The sequence below is a fragment of the Plecotus auritus genome, assembly GCF_963455305.1.
Source record: "Plecotus auritus genome assembly, chromosome: 8".
Taxonomy (NCBI): domain Eukaryota; kingdom Metazoa; phylum Chordata; class Mammalia; order Chiroptera; family Vespertilionidae; genus Plecotus; species Plecotus auritus.
This window is the reverse complement of record NC_137782.1, coordinates 38,751,791-38,777,720: the sequence shown is the minus strand read 5'-3', so window position 1 is coordinate 38,777,720 and position 25,930 is coordinate 38,751,791. Positions and strand designations below refer to the sequence as shown.

Sequence of the window (25,930 nt, the reverse complement as noted above, 5' to 3'; positions counted from 1 at the left end):
ATGCGAAGATGCTCCAGCGACCTGCACCCGGTCGGTGCTGCAGCCTCGGAGGCCACTGAAGGAGACTGCCCTGGTCACAGAACCGTTGGACCTGTCAGGAACCACCAGCTTTGCCCGGGTGGCCACACTGGAGCCCACACGGAACCATTAGGAAATGAGACGGAAAAGGTGGCTCCGGGTATCTTGGCATGTTTCTCCCCGTGGAAACCCACGTGCTCGCTGCGGGGAAAGTTTCATCCAGTGAGGCCTGCGGGCCAGATGCTTCCCGCCGCTGCCTTAACGGGACCGACTGCGCTGGGCACAGCCTGCGCAGCGCCGAGAGCTCGAAGCCCGGCAGGTTCGGTCCGGTCCTTGGCGAGGCGGGAAGATACCAGGACCCTCTCGATCGTGAGAACATAGTCACTCGGAAGCCTCCCCCGCCACTCCCGGGACAGGCTCTCCGGCCTCAGCAAGGGCTCGCCCACCACAGCTCAGGCGCCCGCGAAGAGCCCGCGCGCTTCCCTCCAACTTCGCGAGGCGAAGGGGCGGGCCGGGCGCGGAGGCCCCACCCACACCCGCGCGGCCTGCCGGATTAGCCCCGCCTCCTCGGGGACGCAAGCGGCTCCTCTTCCTTCGATGCCACAGGCCTCGGCCGCGGCCCTGGTTTCGAATAGCGCTACGGGGTTGTCGTGGGCGGCCGCTGGCGCGGGTCGGGGCCCTCCGAACAGCGCGCCGCGCGCCCCCTCCGCCCCGGGAGCCGCTGGCCGCGGAAGTGACGTGGGGTCCAGTGAAGAGTTTGTTTGAATCGGTTCCCGGCCGAACCTTGCGCTCGCTGCTCTTCGGCCACCGCCGCGGAGGGAGGAGCTGCAGGGAGCCGAGGTGGAGACCTCGCGCCCGGGGGAGCGGAGCTGAAGGCGCCGCGCGGAGCCTGCGTCTGGGCCCTGGGCGCGGCGGCCGTAGGCGCCGGCGCGGCTGTTTTTTTCTCCTTTCCCCCAATATGGCAGCGGCGGGCGGCGGCGGGCCCTCGGCGGGGACTGGAAGGGGCGGCCGAGGCGACCGCTGTAGGAAGGTGTACTTGTTCGACCGGCGCGAGAAGGAGTCGGAGCAGGGCGACCGGGTGGTGCAGGTCGGGGAGCGCTCGGACTACGCGGGATTCCGCGCCTCTGTGTGCCAGGTACGCGGCGGGCCGAGGAGGGATGCGCGGGGAGAGTTGGGGTTGGGAGGTGACGAGAAGCCCAAGTTTCTTGCTCAGGGCAATAAACCTGTCACCGGCCCTGGTCCTGCGGCTTTTGGCTTCTCTCTCCCGGGTGCCCGCCATCTCCGTGGCCGAGCGGCAGGAAGCCTGGGGTCGGCCCCCGCCGGGGCCTCGGAGGGCAGACTCGGCCTCTCCGTGGGCCTCCCTCTGCCCTGGGGACCTCGCTGCCCAGGGTTGGAGACCTCGGGTTTTAATTGGGCCGGGCGAACTCGGCACTCCACTGGTGTCTCTTTCGTGTGGAACTTTTATTGTTTAAAGAAGAGAGCAGAGTTATCCCGGATGGCTGTCAGGAGTGTTGCGATGGTTGAAAGTTGTGAAATTCCTGGAGTCGATTTACTCCAGGTTCCTTAAATGAGGCGGTAATTTCGCGGGCCGCCTGTCAGGAGCGCTGGCAGGCCCGCGCTGGCGGGGCCCTCCCGGAGTGGGAGCCCTGGGCCTCGGGAGCCTCGCAGGTGCGGCTTGCTTTCTGGTCGTCTGAACCCTAGCCCCTGGGACTTCCCGAACTCACCCGGAGGGTGTCCATGGGTAGCTGTAGGACACCAAAGAAGGGTGTGTGTTAACTTGCTTTAAAAACGAACGACCGTGTGAGGAAACCCTCTTAGAACTGTGCAGTGTTTTACAGATGGGAGGGGGCGGTGCCGCCTGAGCTTTAAAGATGGGACAGTGTCACACCCGCAGGAGGTTCTTGGTACGCTAGAAAGAACTCTTAGCTACCCAGGAAAAAGAAGCTGCTGTGAAAGTGTTTTAACCTGAGTGGGCAGATGTAAAGACATAACTCTGTAGTGCTGAAGTTACTGAAATCAACAACCATGCAAGCGACGTGAGGAGCAAGGACTGTGTGCTCAGTGTCTAGACCTGTGCCCAGTGCATAGTAAATGCCCAAGTTAGAATGAATATTTGAAGGAAGGCAAAAGTGTGTGAACTTGGAAGTTCATTCTGTGCCTTGATGTAGAAGACTCCCCTGTGTTTTTAGAGTGAATGAAAGAATGCGTGTCTTTTTTGATGAGTGTTTTGTACTCAAAACCATCCCACAAAAATGAAACTTTTTTATGTTTATCATTTTTTGTTGCAAAAATATCAGCACAATAAAGAAAATATGGAACCAGAGGGGAAAAGTAAACCTTTACTCACTGTAAAATTTATAACCGCTGTTAGCTCTTGGGGTTATTTCTTTGCATCCTCACCTCTCATTTTTTTAAAAAAAATGTTAAATTTATTGGGGTGACATTGGATAATAACATGTTTCAAGTGTACCATTCTATAATACATGCATCTGTATGGTGTGTTCACCACCCAAAGTCTAGACCCTCATTTTTTAAAAATATATTTTTATTGATTTCAGAGAGGAAGGGAGAGGGAGAGAGAGAGATGAGAGAATCATTGATTCGCACGCGCACACTGAGGATGGATGGAGCCGGCAACCCAGGCATGTGCCCTGACTGGGAATTGAACCATGACCTACCTCCTGGTTCATAGGTGCATGCTCAGCCACTGAGCCGCGCCAGCCAGGCTAGACCCTTATTTCTTAAAATAACTGTAATGCATGTTTTTTTCACTTAATGTTGTCACTATTTTTCTATTTTAATGTAAGTCTCCATAATCAAAGTTTGAAATAGTCTGTTTTGTATTACTCTTTACATAACCAAATCTCCTTTTGTCGATACTTACATTACTTTCATTTTTAAGTAATGTTATAATAAACATCTTTGAATACATAGCCTTTCATACCTTTCTTTAGTTTAAAACCGTGATTTTCAACCATTTTCATCTCATGGCACACAAACTAATTACTAAAATTTTTCACACCAAAAAAATGTATTATGTTTTCTGCCAATCTAACAAAAAAAAAAGTATAATTTTGATTCATTCGCAGCGGACTGCTATTGTGTTGGCTGTAATCATTTTTCTTTTATAATCTAAAGGAAAAGAGGTCAGTGCCAGGTATTGCATGTTTTAAAAATTATTGTGGCACACTGATTGAAAATCGCTGGTTTAGAATCTTAGAAGTGAAATTCCTGGATCAAAGGTTCATAACATTTTTTAAAGTTCTTGATTCATATTTTTATATTTCTTTTCACATAGGTTGTACTAATTTACCTTTCCTCTACAACTAAATTCTCCCCTGTGAGAAGTTTCAAAAAAGGAAAAGTATTATTAATTTCTTATTACAGAAGTGGAAACTCACTTTTGGAGATGGTGACTTAATTTAGGGCAAATAGATAGTAGAGTTGAATTAGGATTCAAACCCAGAATCCATATTCTTTCTGTTATACCACTCTGATACAAATAAAGTTCTTTGTTATAGAGAATAGATATATTTATTCCATTTCTTTAATATTTTAACTTGAAAATCAAGGAAAAGTTTTTTGTTTGTTTGTTTTTTACTAATTCTTTACCTCCTTCTTAATACTTTTTCCTGCTAGACCAGACAAAGGTTAAATTTGATTAGCAGCGAGAGGGGAAAGCTAGTAAGAAAAAAAACCCTTACTTTATTTTTGAGAATTTATTTTTTAAAGCATTATTAGATTATGCCAACTAATCTCATAACGTCTCCATTATGCACACAAAAAAAATCACTGAAATAAGTTACTGAATTAAAGCCCAAGGTTTATATAAATAACTAGAGGCCCAGTGCACAAAACGTATGCACTCGGAGAGGGCATCCCTCAGCCCAGCCTGCTCCCACCAACGCTGCTGTGCTCGCCAGCCATGAGCCCAGCTTCTTGCTGAGCGAAGCTCCCCCTTTGGGAGGGCACTGACCACCAGGGGGCAGCTTCTGCGTTGAGTGTCTGCCCCCTGGATGGTCAGTGCGTATCATACTGACCGGTCATTCTGCCATTCGGTCGATTTGCATATTAGCCTTTTATTATATAGGGTAAGCAGTGAAACGGATTGAAATCTAGGTATGTTTAATTCTTTTATTTTTAAATCTTTATTCAGATTATTACAATTGTTCCTCCTTTTTTCCCCCCCATAGCTCCCCTCCACCTGGTTCCCACCCCACCTTCTGCTCTTACCTCCCCCCTCCCACTGTCCTCATCCATAGGTGTATGATTTTTGTCCAGTCTCTTCCTGAACCCCCCATACCCCTTTCCCCCTGAGAATTATCAGTCCACTCCCTTTCTATACCCCTGATTCTATTATATTCACCAGGTTATTCTGTTCCTCAGGTTTTTAATTCACTTGATTTTTAGGTTCACTTGTTGATAGATATTTAATTTTTCTTCTTCGTCTTCTTTAAGAATACCTTTCAGCATTTCATATAATACTGGTTTGGTGGTGATGAACTCCTTTAGCTTTTTGTTATCTGTGAAGCTCTTTATCTGCCCTTCAATTCTGAATGATAGCTTTGCTGGGTAGAGTAATCTTGGTTGTAGGTTCTTGCTATTCATCACTTTGAAAATTTCTTGCCACTCCTGTCTGGCCTGCATAGTTTTTGTTGAGAAATCAGCTGACATTCGTATGGGTGCTCCCTTGTAGGTAATTAACTGTTTTTGTCTTGCTGCTTTTAAGATTCTCTCTTTGTCTTTTGCTCTTGGCATTTTAATTATGATGTGTCTTGGTGTGGTCCTCTTTGGATTCCTTTTGTTTGGGGTTCTGAGTGCTTACTGGACTTGTAAGTCTATTTCTTTCACCAGGTGGGGCAAGTTTTCAGTCATTATTTCTTCAAATAGGTTTTCAGTATCTTACTCTCTCTCTTCTTCTGGCACCCCCATAATTCTGATGTTGGTACGCTTGAAGTTGTCCCAGAGGCTTCTTACACTATCTTCAACTTTTTGGATTTTTTTTTTCTTTTTGCTTTTTCGGTTGAGTGTTTTTTGCTTCTTTGTATTTCAATTCTTTGACTTGATTCTTGTGTTCCTCTAGTCTGTTGTTGGGTCTCTGTATAATATTTTTTATTTCAGTCAGTGTATGTTTAATTTCTAGTTGGTCCTTTTTCATATCTTCGAGGGTCTCGTTATATTTATCGGCCTTTTCTAGGATATTCTTGAAAAGCCTTGTAACCGTGGTTTTGAATTCTATATCGAGTCGTTTGTTTTCCTCCATTTCTTTCGTTTGTGATCTGTTTCTTTGACGCCGCATTTTCACTGCTTCCCTGAGTTGGTAGGGTAAATTTGTGTGCTAGGTTTCCTATATGGCCCAGTGGGTCGGCCTCCCCAGTTAACCTGAGGTGGACACTCTTGGTGCACCCCTTTGTGGACTGTGTGTACAGCCTTGTTGTAGTTAAGTCTTGATTGTTGTTGGTATCACTGGGAGGAATTGACCTCCAGGCCAGTTGGCTGTAAGGATCAGCTATGTCTACGCTGGGAGAAGTTCGGTGCTGGAGACAGCCTTATAGGATTAGACTTGCCAAATTGCAATAGCCTCTGTGCTCAGCTTGGATGGGGTGGAGTCTCAGGGCAGAGCAGACAGTCTTGGCTTCCAGTCAGCCTTGCCCTTGCACGTGCGCGCCTCCAGACCTCTGCCTTTCTCGGCTCCCGAGTCTCCGCCCGAGAGTCCAGATTCCCCCCCCCAAGAGCGTGGGTCCCCAGGGGCTCGCCTGGAACTGGGGTTCAGTGCAGTCAGAACTGGGGCTCAGTGCAGTCAGGAGCTTCTGACTCCCTTCCACTAGGGAAAGCCTGTGGCAACCTCTGCAGCCTTTGTGCGCACTGGCATGCGCACGCCTGCAGACCTCTGCCTTCCTCGGCTCCCGAGTCTCTGCCCGAGAGTCCAGATTACCCCCCGTAAGAGCGCGGGTCCCCAGGGGCTTGCCTGGAACTGGGGTTCAGTGCAGTCAGAATTGGGGTTCAGTGCAATCAGGAGCTTTGGACTCCCTTCTGCTAGGGAAAGCCTGTGGCAACCTCCGCAGCCTTTGTGCACACTGGCACGTGCACCTCCAGAACCCTGCCTGCCGGGGCTCCCCCGGGTCTCCCCAGGGTCTCCGAGTCTCCGGGTGCCTTTCTCTCTACCTGACAGTCCAGACTCCCCCTGTATTAGCCTGGGTCCACGGGGTTTCGCCCGGGTCTGGGGTTCAGTGAGGTCGGGGGCTTCCTTCCCCCTTCCACCAGAGAAAGTCAGCCAGGCTCTCAGCCGCCCTTCCTCTCTGCGCGCACAAAGACCTTTTGCCGTACCTCCAATTCTCTGTGAGCTTTTCTCTTTCCTTCTAGTTGTAGAATTTTCACTCAGCCAGCTTTCCTGTGGTTCTGGATGGTGTCCATTCTGTCTTTTAGTTGTAGTTTTGAAATTGTTGTGTGAGGCAGCAGTTTAGGTGCTTACCTATGCCCCCATCTTGGTTTCTCCTAGGTATGTTTCATTCTAAAGCTTATAGTGTTTCTTGTTTGTTTAGACCTCCACAATGCCCACACTATCAAATAAGCCTTCAGTTTCTTTATTAGGGGAGGAGGCAAAATAGTATACTAAATTAAAGTTTTTCATTAAAACTCAAATCAAAAACTTTGTAGTGCTAGAAAGTATTGTGGATCCTAAACTTTTATTTGGGGGAAAACTCATCTTGTGGAAAAAGGGAGCAATCAAGAGGAAAAAAGAGGAAAGAGTGGGTCTGTAAGAAGCCCCTAGACTTGTGGTAAGCAGCTATCGACTCATTTGAGCCTTAGTGGTCTTTCAGAATCAAATATTAGAAAATGACTCATTTGGCTAGTTCTTAAATATGTCCACACATTAAATCCCATGTATGTAAACCTTCCTCTCCAACCTACTATACCTTGTTACCCTACTGTGGCACTTCCTATACATACCATAGTACTTTCTTAAATATTGTATGCTCCTTGAGGGCAGGAGCCTTACCTAATAGTTTATAGCTGTTTAGTTAATGAATCAATCTCTTACTTCCTTAAAAAATTTTGTACATAGGGTACATTATGTTAAAAATGCCAAAAGATTAAAAAAATATTAAAGAAGGTAGATGTAGGAAAGAATAGAATAGTAACCTGAGGAGGGTTAATAAATGGATGTTCATTTGATAATCCTATGTTATAAAGAGGTAATATGCAAATTGACCCTCACACCCTCACACAAGATGGTTGCCCCCATGTGGTCAAAGATGTCTGCCACAAGATGGCTGGCAGTGGAGGGTAGTTGTGGGCGATCAGGCCAGCAGGGGAGAGCAGTTGGGGGCAACTGGGCCTGCAGTGGAGGGAGGGCAGTTGGGCGGGACCAGTCCTGCAGGGGAGGGCAGTTAGGGGCGACCAGGCCTGCATGGGAGGGCAGTTGGGGGGGGACCAGGCCTACAGGGGAGGGCAGTTGGGGGGGGGGGACCAGGCCTACAGGGGAAGGCAGTTAGGGGTGACCAGGCTGGCAGGGGAGGGCAGTTGGGGGCGTCCAGGCCTGCAGGGGAGGGCAGTTGGGGGGACCAGGTCGGCAGGGGAGGGCAGTTGGGGGCAATTGGGCCAGCAGGGGAGCAGTTAGACGTCGATCAGGTTGGCAGGGGAATGGTTAGGGCAGGGGTGGGCAAACTTTTTGACTCGAGGGCCACAATGCGTTCTTAAACTGGACCGGAGGGCCGGAACAAAAGCATGGATGGAGTGTTTGTGTGAACTAATATAAATTCAAAGTAAAGGAGCGAAGGGGAGAGCAAGAGAACCGGATAGAACAGCCGGATCTGGCCCGTGGGCCGTAGTTTGCCCAAGGCTGGGTTAGGGGGTGATCAGGCTGGCAGGCAGGCGAGCGGTTGGGAGCCAGCAGTCCCAGATTGTGAGAGGGATGTTTGACCCACAGGGATCGGCCCTAAACCGGCAGTTGGTCGGACATCCCCCAAGGGGTCCCAGATTGGAAAGGGTGCAGGCTGGGCTGAGCGACAGCCCCCCCACCGTGCACAGATTTCGTGCACCATGCCTCTAGTGTCTTATAATGCTTAGCCATGAAATCAGCTTTGAGTTTCTTAGAGGTCTAAACAATGAAGGAAAGATAAGTGATAGAAAATTCACAATATCCATAAAAAAGAAACATTTCCACTGCTTGGGTAGCAAAGCTTTAATTTGAGCAATATTTTTCCCTAGATTCCTCACAAATCCTGCATGATAAAATGGACAACATTTTTACAGATAGGAAAGGCTGCTTCTTATCTTAACCTTTAATGCAAGGTAGGTTGTATATAACTTAGCGTAGTACAAACTACTTTAACCAGTTACCACCGAAATTGTGGTAGATTACTCAAGTGCAGTAAGTGTTCCTGGTCTATGGGTGGTTCAGGGACAAAACCATCTATAATAATAAAAGCGTAATATGCAAATCGACTGAACTACCGAACAGCAGAATAACTGGATGATCATGCTATGACACGCACTGGCGCCAGGCCAGCTGCGGCACGTACGATGCAATTGGTCGGGGTCCCTGCCATTGCCTGCAGAGGGAGGCCGAGGTCTCCCTCTGTGGGGCGATTGATGGAGGGGGGGGCTCCGCGATCAATTGACCCAAAGAGGGGATGGCCCAGGCTACCGACCAGCGGGGAAATCAACCGGGGGGGGGTGGAGGTCTGCAATGGCCCCAATAGGGAGGACCAGGCCATGTGGCTGGCGGCACTGTGGCGGCTGGGCAGGGCCTTCCTCTGTGGGACAATCGATCTGGGGGCACCATGATCGATCACCCCACAGAGGAGGCCCAGGCCACCAACCAGTGACACTGTGGCGGTTGTGCGGGGCCAGCCAGTTATCGCCCTACAGAGAGAGGCCCAGGCCAGTCAAGCAGTTGCACCCCATGTCTGTCGCCCGCAGAGGGAGGCAACTTGTTGGGGGGGGGGGGTCGGGCAGTGCTGCACAGATGGCAAGCAGTGACAGCAGTGGGGGCGGGGCCAGCTGCCAGCAGCCAGCAGCCGGGGGAAGGAAAGCCCAAATAGGCCCTGATCGCCAGCCAGGCCTAGGTACCCTACCAGAGGGGTCCTGGTTTGTGAGAGGGCACAGGCCGGGCTGAGGGACACCCCCCTCCACCCGCATGAATTTTGTGCACCAGGCCTCTCGTCTTATGTAATAAAAGGCTAATATGCAAATCGACCGAACAGCAGAATGACCACTCGCTATGATGCACACTGACCACCAGGGGCAGATGCTCAATGCAGGAGCTGCCCCCTGGTGGTCAGTGCGTTCCCACAAGGGGAGTGCCGCTCAGCCAGAAGCTGGGCTCACTGCAGTGGCGGTGGCGGGAGCCTCTCCTGCCTCCATGGCAGTGCTAAGGATGTCTGACTGACGGCTTTGGCCTGCTCCCTACAGGAGTGGGCCTAAGCCATCAGTTGGACATCCCCCAAGGGCTCCCAGACTGTGAGAGGGTGCAGGCCCAGCTGAGGGACCCCCCCAAATGCACAAATTTCATAAAAGATTAATATGCTAAGTGTCCCTCCGTCCGACTGGTCACTGTGATGCACACTGACCACCTGGGGGCAGGCACTCAACACAGGAGCTGCTGAACTGCAGTGACTTGGCAGCGGCGGTAGTCTGGTGATGCACCCCGAAACCAGAGAGGAGGGAGCCCGATTCTTCCGGGGCCATGCAATTCCACATTTGGCCGTGGGTTATGTTGTTACTGTGGCACTATTGGCCCCGAATTTGGTTTACTGCACACTTGTGTTTGTGTTCCATACCCTGTACAACAACAACTTTGCAGAGTGCCCTCTCATACTCCGGGATCCCTTGGAGGATGTTGGATAGCTGGTTTTGGCCCGATCCCCACAGGCCAGGCCAAGGCACCCCACCTGCCAGAGGGACCTGACTAACTTTTCAGATGCCTTTTGAGCCATGGTGCCACCCCAGGTGCAGCTGGCTTGGGAGACACCACGGAAGGTTGGTTCCAGGGTGTTTCCAGCCCGTCTCACCCAGTCCTGCCATGCCGGCCACTTTCTAATTAATTTTCTTTCAATGTGCACGAATCAATGCACTGGGTCACTAGTTAAATATAATGCCAAAGCACAATCTTAAAGGCTAGTTTGCAGTTTCAGAGCAATGCATTGAACTATATAGTTTCTGACTGACTTAATCCATGGGTGAAATTTAAAGTATTTGAAGATTCTGTGTACTGCAAGTTAGCTCTTCATAAATATTTCTTAAAATTGGCTTTGGGGAAAAGTTGGGCAGCAGGTAGTTTGAAGCTGACCTAAAGACATGGAAGGCATGTTCTTTATATTACTCATTAAAGGCAGATCCATATACTTTAATAATCCAGAAAAGGGTGTGATTGCCCTGGCCAGTTTTGCTCTGTGGTTAGAGTGTCAGCCCATGCACTGAAGGGTCATAGGTTCGATTCCTGATCAAGGGCAGGTATCTTGGTTGCAGGCTCGATCCACACCCCGGTTTGGGCGTTTTTGTGGTAGGCAACCAATGGATATGTCTCACATTGATGTTTCTCTCTCTCTCCCCCCGCCCCCCCCCCCCCGCCTCTCTCAAAAAACAATGGAATAAAATATCCTCAGGTGAGGATTTAAAAAAAAAAAAAGAGAAAGCCTAACCAAAAGTCTCACACAAATAGAACATATCCTGTTTTTATACATAGAAAGGGAGAGAAAGAATATTTCTAATCAAGTCCAGGTTAGTGCAAATACATGAAAGACTAGTTTACATCTGATAAGATAGGTTTTAGATAAAAAATATCGAGAGAGAAGGGTATAATATCTTGAATAAAAGCATACTGTAGAGATATATCTACACTAATAAAAGAGAAAGATGCAAATTGTACATTTGCGATGCCCACCAGCCAATCAGGAGTGAGTATGCAAATTAACCCAACAAAGATGGTGGGTTAATTTGCATACGCAGGCGCTGAGCAGTGTGGAAAAGAGGGGCCGGAGCGGAAAGGTGGTGCCGGCAGCCAGCGAAAGGAAGGCCGATTCTTGCACGAATCTTAGTGCATCGGGCTTTTAGTCCTATCTAATAAAGAGGGAATATGCTAATTGACCATCACTGTGTCACAAAGATGGCTGCACCCACAGCTGAGGCCAAGTTCTCTTAAGGAGCCTTAATAAGCAATCAGCAGGGATCTGAGGCTATGTCCTCCCCTGCCCCTGTGGGGCTTGACAGGGGACCTCAGGCCAAGCCCCCCACCCAGCAGGGCTTGACAGGGGACCTCAGGCCGTGCCCCCTGCCTTGGCACCAGGCTGGGGTCCTCAAGCCACACCCCCCACCTGGCAGGGCTTGACAGGGATCTAAGGCCTTGCCCCCTGCCCCAGCGCCAGGCTGGGGGACCTCAGGCCACGACCCCTGCCCCAGTGCCAGGCCAGGGGACCTGAGGCCATGCCCCCGCCCAGTGGGGCTTGACAGGGGGCCTCAAGGTGTGCTTCCCGTCCTGGTGCTGGGCTAGGGACCTCAGGCTGCTCCTCCCGCCCCAGCGCCAGGCCAGGGGACCTCAGGCTGCACCCCCCACCAGGTGGGGATTGACGGGACTCCAGGCTGTGCCCCCCACCCCAGCACCAGGCCAGGGGTCCTCAGGCCGCACCCCTTGCTCCAGCACCAGGCCAGGGGACCTGAGGCTGTCCCCACCGCCTGGCGGGCCTTGACAGGGGACCTCAGGCCATGCTCCCCACCCAGCAGGGCTTGACGGGGGACCTCAAGATGCACCCCCAGTGCTGGGTTGGGGAAACTCAGGCCGCGCCCCCCGCCCAGCAGTGCTTGACAGGGGACCTGAGGCTGTGCCCCCCTGCCAGTGGGGCTTGACGGGGGACCTCAGGCCATGCTCCCCACCCAGCGGGGCTTGACGGGAGACCTGAGGCTGTGCACCCCTGCCTGGCGGGGCTTGACCAGGGACCTCAGGCCATGCCCCCCACCCAGTGGAGCTTGACAGGGGATCTTGGGCCGTGTCCCCCACCTGGTGGGGCTTGATGGGGGACCTCAAGGCATGCTCCCTGACCCATCTGGGGGACCTCAGGGCACGCCCCCCGTCCTGGCACCGGGCCAAGGGACCTGGGGCTACGCCCCCTGCCCGGCGGGGCTTGACAAGGGTGGAACTGGCTGGGTCTGGATCTAGCCCAATGGGGGGGGGTGGCCGGGTCTGGGTCTCAGGTGATTTTGAGGCGCATGTGGGTGGGTGGGGACTTGACTCTGGGTCCCCCTTTTAATGTGCACAAGTTTCGTGCACCGGGCCACTAGTAGAAATATAATGAACCTAAATATACTCATCACTCAGATTCAACAGTTAGCACGTACTTACCACACTAGCATCATTTTTGTCTTTTTTTATCACATTCCAGGTCTTAGTTCACTTAGTTCCTATGTACTTCAGCAGGCATTTCTATTATCACATCATCAAAATTAACATTTTTAATATCTAATAGCTTAGTCCATATTTTGATTTCTCTCATTGTCTCAAAAATGCTTTTTTAATATTGACTTGTTTAATTCAGGATCCCAACAGGTCCACATATTGAACTTGGTTTTTTGTTTCTTAATCTCCTACAATTTAAAATATTTGAGCAAAACTCTTCTCCCAGTCTCTTTTAGCTTTTCCTGACATTGATCTGTTGAAGATATCAGGTAGTTTTTTGTTTTTGTTTAATTTAATAAATCTTTATTGTTCAGATTATTACAATTGTTTCTCCTTTTTCCCCCCATAGCTCCCCTCCACCCGGTTCCCACCCCACCCTCTGCCCTTACCTCCCCACCACTGTCCTCATCCACAGGTGTACAATTTTTGTCCACTCTCTTCCCATAACCCCCACACCTCTTTCCCCCTGAGAATTATCAATCCATTCCCATTCTATGCCCCTGATTCTATTACATTCACCAATTTATTCTGTTCCTCAGATTTTTAATTCACTTGATTTTTAGGTTCACTTGTTGATAGATATGTATTTGTTGTTCATAATTTTTATCTTTACTTTTTTCTTCTTCCTCTTCTTAAAGAATACCTTTCAGCATTTCATATAATACTGGTTTGGTGGTGATGAACTACTTTAGCTTTTTCTTATCTGTGAAGCTCTTTATCTGACCTTCAACTCTGAATGATAGCTTTGCTGGGTAGAGTAAACTTGGTTGTAGGTTCTTGCTGTTCATCACTTTGAATATTTCTTGCCACTCCCATCTGGCCTGCATAGTTTCTGTTGAGAAATCAGCTGACATTCGTATGGGTGCTCCCTTGTAGGTAACTAACTGTTTTTCTCTTGCTGCTTTTAAGATTCTCTCTTTGTCTTTTACCCTTGGCATTTTAATTATGATGTGTCTTGGTGTGGTCCTCTTTGGATTCCTTTTGTTTGGGGTTCTGTGCGCTTCCTGGACTTGTAAGTCTATTTCTTTCACCAGGTGGGGCAAGTTTTCAGTCATTATTTCTTCAAATAGGTTTTTAGTATCTTGCTCTCTCTCTTCTTCTGGCACCCCCATAATTCTGATGTTGGTATGCTTGAAGTTGTCCCAGAGGCTTCTTACACTATCTTCAACTTTCTGGATGCTTTTTTCTTTTTGCTTTTCCAGTTGAGTGTTTTTTGCTTCTTTGTTTTTCAAATCTTTGACTTGATTCTTGCGTTCCTCTAGTCTGCTGTTGGGTCTCTGTATAATATTTTTTATTTCAGTCAGTGTATGTTTAATTTCTAGTTGGTCCTTTTTCATATCCTCGAGGGTCTCACTAAATTTATCGGCCTTTTCTAGGATATTCTTGAAAAGCCTTATAACCATGGTTTTGAACTCTATATCCAGTCGTTTGTTTTCCTCCATTTCTTTCGTTTGTGATTTGTTTCTTTGCCTCCCCTTTTTCGCTGCTTCCCTGAGTTGGTATGGTAGCTTTGTGTGCTAGGTTTCCTATATGGCCCAGTGGGTCGGCCTCCCCAGTTAACCTGAGGTGGACACTCTTGGTGCATCCCTTTGTGGACTGTGTGTACAGCCTTGTTGTAGTTAAGTCTTGATTGTTGTTGGTATCACTGGGAGGAATAGACCTCTAGGCCAGTTGGCTGTGAGGATCAGCTGTGTCTATGCTGGGAGAAGTTCGGTGCTGGAGACAGCCTTCTAGGATTAGATTTGCAAGATTGCAAAAGCCTCTGTGCTCAGCTTGGATGGGGGGGAGTCTTAGGGCAGAGCAGACAGTCTTGACTTTCCGTCAGCCCTGCCCTTGCGCACGCCTCCAGACCTCTGCCTTCCTCGACTCCCCTGAGTTTTCGCCTGACAGTCCAGATTCTCCCCGTAAGAGCGTGGGTCCCAGGGGCTCGCCTGGAACTGGGGTTCAGTGCATTCAGGAGCTTTTGACTCCCTTCGCCAGAGAAAGTCAGCCAGGCACTCAGTCGCTCTTCCTCTCTGCGCCCATCTCCGTACCTCAGCCCTCCTTTGCCACTCCTCTGATTCTCCATGAGCTTTCCTCTTTCCTTCTAGTTGTAGAATTTCCACTCAGCCTTCCTGTGGTTCTGGATGATGTCCGTTCTGTCTTTTAGTTGTAGTTTTGAAATTGTTGTGTGAGGCAGCAGTTTAGGTGCTTACCTATGCTGCCATCTTGGTTTCTCCTTTTTGTTTTTTGTTTTAAATAATACTTCACATTCTGGGTTTGTCTGCTCTTTTTTGGTGTAATTTAGCTTGCCCTGTCTTTATATATCTTACTAGAGGTCCGGTGCACAAAACTCATGCAAGGGAGGGGGTGTCCCTCAGCCCAGCCTGCACCCTCTCCAATCTGGGACCCCTCGAAGGATGTCCGACTGCCCATTTAAGCCCAATCCTGGTGGGTATCAGGCCTAAACGGGCAGTCGGATATCCCCCTCACAACCCAGGACTGCTGGCTCCCAACTGCTCGCCTGCCTGCCTGTCTGATTGCCCCTAACCGCTTCTGCCTGCCAGCCTGATCACCCCCTAACTACTCCCCTGCCAGCCTGATTGATGCCTAACTGCTCCCCTGCCAGCCTGTTTGCCCCTAACTGCGCTCCCCTGCAGGCCTGGTCACCCCTAACTGCCCTCCCCTGCAGGCCTGGTCACCCCTAACTGCCCTCCCCTGCAGGCCTGGTCACCCCCAACTGCCCTTCCCTGCAGGCCTGGTCACCCCTAACTGCCCTCCCCTGAAGTCCTGGTCAGCCCTAACTGCCCTCCCCTGCAGGCTTGATCGCCCCCTCCTGCCCTTCCTTGCAGGCCTGGTCCCTCCCAACAGCCCTCTGCTGCTGGCCATCTTGTGGTGGCCATCTTGTGTCCACATGGGGGCAGCCATATTGTGTGTTGGAGTGATGGTCAATCTGCATATTACTCTTTCATTAGATAGGATAGAGGCCTGGTGCATGGGTGGGGGCCAGCTGGTTTGCCCTGAAGGGTGTCCCGGATCAGGGTGGGGGTTCCCTTTGGGCATAGGGTGGCCTGGGCGAGGGGCCTGTGGTGGTTTGCAGGCTGGCCCTGCCCCCTGGCGACCCAAGCGGAGGCCCTGGTATCTGGGGTTTATTTATCTTCTACAATTGAAACTTTGTAGCCTGGAGCGGAGCCAAGCCTTCTGCTTGCTTTGTGGTGGCAGCCATTTTTTGGGGGATTTATGTCTCTTCTATAATTGAAGCTTTGTAGCCTTAAGGGGAGACCTGGGCAGGCCAGGGTGTGTGGAAAGCTTGGCTTCCTCCATCACCTGGGGCAACCCTAGCCTCCCTCTGCTCTCTGTGGCTGTAGCCATCTTGGTTGGGTTTATTTGCATATTTGCTCCTGATTGGCTGGTGGGCGTGGCTTGTGGGTGTAGTGGAGTGATCGTTAATTTGCTATTACTCTTTTATTAGATAGGATAAACTAGATGTTTTCTTTTTAAAGAGATTTAGGTTCAATCTTTTTGGGGTGGGCAAGCAAAGAATTTTTTTTTTTTTCAAGAAAAATGATTTTAAATATAATGTTACATGCAATAAACCTTAATATTTCAAGAAAAGCGATCTTAAATATAGTGTTATATGTAGTAAACATTAATATTTCAAGAAAAATGATCTTGCATATAATAATATTGCATACAATAAACATTAATTTTTAAGAATAAAAGGATTTTAAGTATAATATTACCAAAACTGTACTAACATAGTATGATATCACAAAAGTTGTATGAAATATTAAAAATCTGCAAATAACAGGATTACTTCTATTATATTCTGGAGTATTTTTTCCCTCTGGCTCTATTTTTGTTCATCAGTGTATGTTCTTTATATTCCACAAGTGAGATTGTATGATATTTATCTTTCTCCGACTTGCTTATTTCCCTTAGCATGATGCTTTTAAAGTCTATTTTGTCAGATATCAATAATGCTACTCCAGATTTATTTTTTTTTCATTTGCATGGAAAAATTTTTCCCATCCCTTCACTTTCATCCTGTGTGTGTCTTCTGTTTTGAGGTGGGTCTCTTGTAGATAGCATATAGTTGGGTCACGTTTTTGTATCCTCAGCTTTCCCTAATCTGCTGTTTATCCCTTCCAGTGTGTTCTTTGTGTTATGTGATTCAGCTACCCTACACATTTTGATTGGAACATTTAATCCATTCAAATTTAGGGTTATTATTGAGAGGTACTTATTTATAGCCATTTTAATTCTGTATGGCTAGGTTTCTCTCTGTTTCTCCTTTTCAGCAATCCCTTACAGCAATCCTTTAGCATTTCTTGTAATGCTGGCTTGGTGGTGATGAACTCCTTTAGCCTTTTTTTTGTCTGGGAATCTCTTTATTTGACTGTCTGTTTTGAATGATAGCCTTGCTGGATATAGAAATCTTGGTCTCAGATCCTTGCTTTCCATTACCTTGAGTACTTCATGCCATTCCCTTCTGGCCTATACAGTTTCTGATGAGAAATCAGGTGTCAGCCTTATGGTAACTCCTTTGTAGGTAAGTTTTCTCTTGCTGCCTTTAAGATTCTATCTTTGTCTTTAATTTTTGGCATTTTAATTATGATGTGTCTGGGCATGGGTCTGTTTGGGTTCTTGTTTGGGGTTCTCTGTGCCTTCTGAACTTGTGTTACTTTTTCCTTTACCAGGTTAGGGAAGTTTTCTACCATTATTTCTTCAAACACCTTCTCTATTCCTTTCTTGCTTTCTGACTTTTCTGGCACACTTACTATTTTAGTATTGTTACATTTCACATTGTCCCACAGCTCCCTTAAGAGGTCCTCCTGTTTTTTAATTGTTTTTTTTTATTCTTTTTGGTTCTCTAATTGAGTGATATTTTCAATTCTGTCTTCTAATTTACTGATTCCTCAGCTTCCCCTAATCTGCTGTGTATTCCTTCCAGTGTGTTCTTTGTGTTATGTCATTCTTTATCTCAAGACTGTTATTTTTTCATAGTTACTATATCTTTTTTCATACTGTTGAGCATTTTTAACATCATTACTTAGAACTCTGTTTCAGATAAATTTCTTATCTCTGCACCATTTATCTCTTCTGGAGAATTCTCTAGTTCTTTTATTTGAGGGTTGTCTATTTCCTCATTTTGGTTGTCTGTTTGGGTTTGTGACTATGTTTTAGGTAGGTCCTCTATCCCTCTCAATCTCTAGTGCAAGACAGTGTTAAAGGCTGTTTCTAACTAGTTGGATCAGGCAAAGACTCAAAGCCTCCAGAGACCACCTCTGTCTACAGACTAATAGGATTCCCACTTGAATTGCCCCTGGCAATGGTCCTCAGGTGTGTCGAGAGTTTTTTCAACAGGGTGGGGCAGTTGCTTCTGCCTGAAGGCTAATTGTTACTTTTAATCTCTTAAGTGGCCTCAGGGCAAGGTGTTTTCCAGTAGGGTGTGACGACTGTTTCCCTCCAGGCAAGGTAGATATCTATGTGGGAAAGATGTCCTCAGCTGTGTGAGGGAGTGACTCGACCCAGGAAACTTGGAGTGTCTGCCTTCTGAGCTCTATCTCTTGAGTCCCCTGTCCTGGGTTCTGCTCTCACAGCTCCAGTCCACTTCACCCTCCCTCTGCCAGAGCACAAGGTGGGTGGCTGCACAGGGAATTTTTGTGCATTGACCCTTTAAGAGGGTGCCTGAACTTTCAGCTGCCACTCCCTGGCAAACAGCACCCCACTGCTTTTCACAGCTAGATGTTATGTGGGTATCTACCTCAGTTTGGTGCTCTCTGCTGGGGATTTGGTGCCCAGCTTCGGGATTAGATCCTAGAGTTCTCAGTGGCACCCGACCCCCCAACAGGGTGGGGCAGTTGAGATATCTCCCCGGGACTTCAGTTGCTGTCTGTGGGTGCCTGGCCAGCCCTTTCGTGCCTCTGCACCTCCTACCAATCTCTATGCAGTCTCCACCTTCAGTTCTTGGGTTTCAGGGTTCTCTCCTGTGAGTTTTCCATGGATTATTTAGTAAGCCTTTCCATATATCAGTTGTAATGCCAGCTTGTTCCTGGGAGCATGTCTGTGCAGCATCCTCCTACTCTGCTGCCATTTTCAATCTCCAAAGAATTCTTCATAGGTGGTTTGGGTACTTCATATTGCATCACATCAGGAGGCACATAATCCTAATATATAAAAAGCCAGGAACCGTCATGACCAAACCAACCGGATGGATGACCGAACACAAACTGCGTGGGGCAACAAGGCCAGCGGAGGGAGGCAGTTGAGGGCAACCAGGCTGGCAGGGAGGGCAGTTGGGGGTGACCGGACCTGGGGGGGGGGGGGCAGTAAGGGGTGACCAGGCCGGCCAGGGCGTCAGTTAGGGGTGACTAGGCCAGTGGGGGGGGGGAGCAGTTAGGGGCGACTAGGCCGGCATAGGAGGCAGTAGGGGGTGAACAGGCCAGCAGGCAGAGGCAGTTAGGGGCGATCAGGCAGACAGGCAGGTGAGCAGTTAGGAGCCAGTGGTCCTGGATTGTGAGATGGATGTCTGAGTGCCGGTTTAGGCCCGATCCCCTGAGGGGTCCCGGATTGTAGAGGGTGCAGGCTGGGCTGAGGGCCCCTCCTCATGCATGAATTTCGTGCACCAGGCCTCTAGTCCTACATAATAAAAGGCTAATATGCAAATTGACCAAACAGCACAACGACTGGTCGCTATGTTGTGCACTGACCACCAGGGGGCAGACGCTCAATGCAAGAGCTGCCCCTTGATGGTCAGTGGGCTCCCACAGGGGGAGCACTGCTCAGCCAGAAGCCAGGGGCATGGCTGGCGAGCACAGTGGCAGTGGTGGGAGCCTCTCGCATCTCTATGGCAGTGCTAAGCCATCAGTCGGACATCACCCGAGGGCTCCCTGCCTGGAAGAGGGTGCAGGCAGGGCTGAGGGACCCCCCCGCAAGTGCACAAATTTCATGCACTGGTCCTCTAGTGTATGGATCTTTCACCCACTTTTAGCAATGCTAAAACTGAATTAATGGGTCAGGTGGTTTCAGCTGAATCCCTCCATAATAAAGTTTTGATCTAATGCTTCATCAATTGGTGGTGATGTTATGATTGCCATTCCTCTTTTTTTTTTTTTAATCCTCACCTGAGGATATGTTTTTACTAATTTCTTTAAGAGAGAGGAAGGGGGAGAGAGAGAGGAAGAAACATCAATGTGAGAGAGAAACATCAATTGATTGTCTCCTGTACACACCCCAACCTGGGATCAAACCAGGAAACCTAGGTATGTGCTCTGACCAGGAATCGAACTGGCAACCTTCTGGTGTACTGGACAACACTCCACCCAACTGAACCACACAGCTGGGGCTGCTTTTGTATTATTAGCTGACATTCTTAAAAGAATGACTTTGCCTCATCAACTAGAGCTATTTGGTTACCCTGAAATACAATTTGTATAAGAAAGCAGGATAGCCCTAGCCAATTTGGCTTAGCGGATAGAGCATTGGTCTACAGACCAAAGGGTCTTGGGTTTGATTCCAGTCAAGGGCACCTTGGTTGCAAGCTCCTCCCCGGCCTGGGACCTGGTTGAGGCTCATGCAGGAGGCAACCAATTGTGTTTTTCTCACATCGACATTTCTCTCTGTCTTTCCCTTTCTCTCCCACTCTCCCTAAAAATCCATGGAAAAATATCCTCCAGTGAGGGTTAACAACAACAACAAAAAGGCAGGATAAATGCTTTATTCTTTTCCTTTGATAGATCAGTATTCAGAATAAGGAGTTGGTGCCTTAGTTTCAGTAGTGACTAAGGGTTTTTAAATTCTTGAGTATTATTAGTCTAGAATTTTTTAGTAATTTCCTATAGTAAGGTTGGTCTACATTAACTAGTCCATCATTATCTGAAACAGAAATCAGCCTTTTCTCTATTTGTACATTCTGGTGTTGTTTAATTGTATAAAGAACCTGTGTCTTTCCATTTTAAAGATACGTAAAAGTTTAATGAAAACATTAACTCACTTTTCTAATTTCCAGTTTTTGTTTTGTCATGAAATTTTAGTTTTTTATGTGCATTGGCCATATATTGGTGAGTTCTTGTATTCATGTTTTTTTGCTCTTTTTCTTTGCTGATTTTCATCTTGATTTATGAAAGCTTTTTTTATTTTCCTGCTAAGGATGCTAACTCTGTCTCTTCTTGCAACCAATTCCCTAATCCCCCAATTTATAATTTGCCTTAAAATTTTAGAGTTATTCTTTTGGGAAGGGTTATAATAGATATAATGAGTCTTTAATACAGGTAACCTGCATAGCATAGCTATTTTTACCTCAGTGTTATAAAATGTTAACCTCTATTTTCTTCTAGTACTTTTATTTTACCTACTTAAATTTAATGCATATGAAGAAGTATTATGTTAATAAGTTTACTTATATATTGACTTGGAATAATGTCTTTTGTCTGGGAAGAGTCTGCTGATGTTGAAACCTTTCGAAAATGTCCATCTATGCACTCATGGTCCTAGCTGGCATATAATAGCAGAAAAAAAACAACCTTGATAAGCAAATAATTTATAGATAGATTTGTGCTTTTAATTATGAAAAGGCAAGATTTTAAAATATTATGACAGACAAATAAATATAGCAATTGTTACAATATTATATACTATTAGTATTTTCATATTTTTAAAAACTTGATTGGTGCATTTATTTCCTTTGTATAATAATTTATTTTATTTATATTATTTTGGATAGACACTTGGCATTTCACCTGAGGAAAAATTTGTTATAACAACAACAAGTAGGAAAGAAATTACCAGTGATAATTTTGGTAAGCAATGTTAACTTTATGCTTTCATATTTAGTATGTTCTAGTACAGCGGTCGCCAACCGGTAGTCCGTGGATCACTGGTGGTCCGTGGGGTCCGAAAGGTTGGCGACCACTGCTCTATTATATTGTACAGCAATAACTATTTGATTACATAGATAAGCATCAAAAAACTGTTGATTTTGGTTACTTTGTTGTGTGGGGAGGAAACTGTCTATAAGTTCAGTTTGTACAGAGGTCATATTTTTCAAGCAAGGTTTTAGAAATATAGTTGACATCATTTATGGCTACAGAAGATGAGATCTTGCCCAACAGCTAGCCACAGGCCTTCCATGTGGGCCCTTAAGAAGCTAATTCTCCTAATCAGATTGGGTTCTTCCATTACCCAATTGGATTCTAAGACCTGCCAGCTTTTTTGTTTATTTTTAAATATATTTTTATTGATTCTAGAGAGGAAGGAAAAGGGAGAGAGAAACAGATGCATCAAGGATGAGAGAGAATCATCGATCGATCGGCTGCCTCCTGAATGCCCCACACTGGGACCGAGCACGTGCCCTGGCCGGGAATTGAACCATGACCTCCTGGTTCATAGGTCATTGCTCAACCACTGAGCCACACTGGTTGGGCAAGACCTGCCAGTTTTTCATGCCTGATTTCCTTTTGAATTTAACCACTCTTCTCCTTTCATGTTGATAACACTAATGTAGTTCATCATCTAACTTCCTGTGATAATTTAAGTTACTAAATTGAGGGTTTCAGATGCATGGACATATTTGGGCCTACTTAACTGATATTCTTAACAAAACACAACTGAAATTATAGATTGAGCCATTGTTTGGGGATTTGCCTGTATCATCTTTAAAGATATTTCATAGAATAGATACAGTTTGCATTTTTAAAATTATAAATTCATGTGTTTCTGATTCTAGCTTTGCACTTAAGATATTACCTTTAAATTACAGATGAAACTGTTAAAGATGGAGTTACTCTATACCTGCTAAAGTCAGTCGACCAATTACTACTAACAGCTACAAAAGAAAGAATTGAATTCCTACCTCACTATGACACACTGGTTAAAAGTGGCATGTATGAATATTATGCAAGTGAAGGACAAAACCCTTTGCGTAAGTAATCCATTTATACTAATTTTGGTGAAGTATTGCTCTCCCTTATCCCCTCATCACCTGACCCATTCCTTTATTTTAAAAAATTATCTCATTCTAATTTTTTAGAAGACTGTAACAAGTCATTGTGAGTTTCCTTACTTCAAACTCTTCATCACAATGTAATTCTTTTTCTACCTGTCATCTTACTTCAGAGTAAAGATACCTCTCCTTTAAAACTAACCTAGTTTTAGAATTCATTCCCTCTCAACTCATAAGAGATCTTGTTTCTACACATTCTTCTATCTTAGTGGTTCTTCGAACTCAGTGGCACACGCCCCACAAGGGGGCAATTTGATTTTTAAGCAGCGCAATTTGAGAATGAGTTAACAGTGAATTTTTTGCACTTCTTATGGTTCTAGGGGCCTCATGTATAGTATATAAATATATATTGTGACATGTTTATGCATGTCAGTTCTCTATTTTATGTTTTGAAACTTTATTTGCTTTTTTTCATATCCATATTATTATTATTTTTTTTACTAATTTCTTAGTGATTTCTTCCTCAGTACTTCAACTGCCCTTTCGTTCTTTTATTTTTCTCGTTCATGGATGCCATGTTCTTTGAAAGCTTGTTTAGATAAAGTTAATGGCCTTTTAGACTTCCACCATGTGAATAGGAGTTTACTTTTTAAATAATAAGAATTATATACCACAGCAGGGGGCATCAGGATTTTAGAGATGCTTAGGTGGGGCATGGCAAAAAAAAGTTGGGAATCACTGTTCTATCTCATGTATACTCTCCTCTCTGATTAATTCTTCCTCTTCTCCTATAGACCTCTCAATTGTTTTATCTTGCCAATTTGTGTAGTTGAACTGCATGAGTAAATGGTTTGTCTTCTTATTTCATTTCTTTATTATTTCCTTTCACCTTTATCACTTGCAAGTTTTTATCCTACCTTTGGATTGTTTGCTAGTGAGCTTTACAAATTAGTTAACTTAGAGAATTTTTTCTTTTTGGACCCTGCTAAAGTGTTTAATACTACTTATTTGTTCATTATAAACTTTCTTATTGAAAATAGTTTTACTGTAGGTGCATTATAGTTTGTAGGGAATTAGAAAACATAGATAAACAAAAAGAACATAAAGAATATCCATATATTTACTACCCAGATATAACTACCACCAACACTTTCATGTGTATCGCTTCAGATCATTTCATGTTGTTGTCTTTTTCTATTTCAGTGGTTTTATATGATGCATGCTATTTTAACCTACTTTTTTTGTTTAAATAAAATGAACATCTTTAATATATGTCTATATATTTGTTTTTAGTGGTTAAACACTAGATAACAATATACTGAACAGTATTCTATTATTAGACATTTAGGTTATTTCAGTTATTTAAATTACAAATGACTGAATATTCTTATGACTAAATCATTGTGCACATCCTTACCTTAAGTGCAACTAATATTATCTCTGACATTGTTTTTTTCATACAAAAAATGCTCTTATTTCTCCAGTCTTAAAAACATCATAATCTTATTCCACTAGCCATTGCCCAGATTTTTGCTCCTGTTTATAGCAAAACTTCTCAAAAGAGTTGACTGTCTTCACTATTAACCGTACCTCTCCTCCCATTCTCTCCTATTCACTATCCTGTACTTACTCTTTTAAGGTTACCAGTCACTAAATCCAGTGATCAGTTTTCAGCTCTCATTTAACTCAAGGCATTATTTGACATAGTTTATCACTTCTTCCTTTTTGATATAATTTTCACTTGGCTTTCGAGAGATCACCTGTTTTCTTTCTACCACTGACTGCCTTCTCTTCTCTTTCCCTATCTTTTTTATTTTTTTTTTTAAGTTTTTGAGGTATAATTGACACATCTCCCCACCTTCTTAATGTTGAAGTAAGTGCCCCAGGGCTTAGCCCTCAGTGTCATTATCACCTCTTGTTTCCTCACTTGGTGATCCCATCCAATCTTGTGGCTCTAAATACTATACCATTTTTTACATCAATGACTCTCAAATGGAGGTTGTGAGAAATGGTCATTTTTAGTTAAAAATTGAAAATAATGATAGCCTTATTCCAAATTTTGTCTATCCAGCAACTGTCCATGTGGCATCTCCACTAGAATATCTAAGATGAGAACCCTGATCTATTCACTAAATCATATTACTACATAGTTTTCCTATTCAAAGTGATCATTGCTGTGTCCTTTCAGTTGCTAAAGTCAAAAATCAAATTGATTGTTCTTTGTTCATACATTTCATTCAATCTGTCAGAAAATCCTGTTGGCACTATCTTCTGTATTTATCTAGAAATGACTATATCTCATCACTTCCATAGCTAACACTAGGTCTGAGGCACCATGATATTTACTACCTTTGTTTTCACAGCTCCTCTTGCTTATTCATTCCACTCTGGTGTCAGCTGTATTCTCAGCTTAGGGCCCTTTGCTTGGAATGCTCTTTCACCAGATAGCCCCTGTCTCATTCTCTCGCCCCATTCAAGTCTTGTTTACCTGTTATCTTCCTAGCAAAACTTACATTGATCACCTTATTTAAAATTGTAACTGTGTTCCCTCTATGCCTTTACTGTTCTTCAGCTCTTTTCTCTGCTCTTTCTTTTCTCCATATCATATATCACATTCTAAGATGTTAAATAATTTACTTATTTATCATAATTACTAGAGGCCCGGTGCATGAAATTCGTGCATGGGGGAGGAGGGTCCCCTCAGCCCAGTCTGCACCCTCTCCAATCCGGGACCCCTCAGGGGATGTCCGACTGCCAGTTTAGGCCCGATTCCAGGGAGTGAGCCTAAATCGGCAGTTGGACATCCCTCTCACAATCCTGGACCGCTGGCTCCTAATCGCTCACCTGCCTGCCTGCCTGGTTGCCCCTAACTGCCCGCCCCCTGCTCGCCTGGTCGCCTCTTACTGCCTCCCCAGCCGGCCTGGTCACCCCCAACTGCCCCTCTCTACCGGCCTGGTCACCCCTCACAGTTCCCCCGCTGGCCTGGTCGCCCCACGCAGCCTGCTTGTTCAGTAGTTTGGTTGTCACTCACCCCCCTGCCAGCCTGGTCGTAGGCAGCCATCTTGTGAGGGTTAATTTGCATATTACTTTATTATATAGGATTATTAGCTGCTAGTTGTTATAAGCATTTTATATGTATGTATTAGCTCACTCCATCATGTATTAGCTCACTCCATCATCACAACAACCTTGTGACGTAGTTATGATAATTACCACAGGCCCGGTGCGTGAAAATTCATGCACTGGAGCGGGGGGAGGGGGCTTGTCAGCCCGGCCTGTCCCCTCTCAGTCCGGGAGCCCTTGGGCGGGAGGCGACCCGGCGATCAGGGGAAGGCGACAACCCCCATCACACCTCTGCTGCTGCCACTGCTGGCAGTGCAAGCCTCAGCCGGCCCTGGTTACCTGAGCCTTGGGCAGCCACCATCCAAGGCTTACCTGCATCTTGGGTGTCAGCTGGGCAGCCACCATCCACGCCTTACCTGCTCCTCGGCCGGCCCTAGGCGGCTGGGCAGCCACCATCCGAGGCTTGCCTGCGCCTCAGGCTGGCCCTGGGCGGCTAGGGGGCTGAGGGGACTGGGGGCCTCCAGAGGCAGGCG

The 25,930-nt window shown here is 46.4% G+C and overlaps 1 protein-coding gene across 1 annotated transcript in view; it reads left to right on the top strand.

The window, feature by feature from the left end:
- Window positions 1-594: 594 nt before the first annotated feature.
- The window catches only part of SMCHD1 (structural maintenance of chromosomes flexible hinge domain containing 1), a 168,606-nt gene continuing 143,270 nt past the window's right edge, over window positions 595-25,930 (top strand). Inside the window, exons 1-3 of the mRNA XM_080684014.1 lie at window positions 595-1,153; window positions 21,117-21,192; window positions 22,152-22,313. Coding sequence (XP_080540140.1) covers window positions 977-1,153; window positions 21,117-21,192; window positions 22,152-22,313 — 415 coding nt within the window. The 5' untranslated portion in view covers window positions 595-976. The remainder of the gene's footprint in view (window positions 1,154-21,116; window positions 21,193-22,151; window positions 22,314-25,930) is intronic.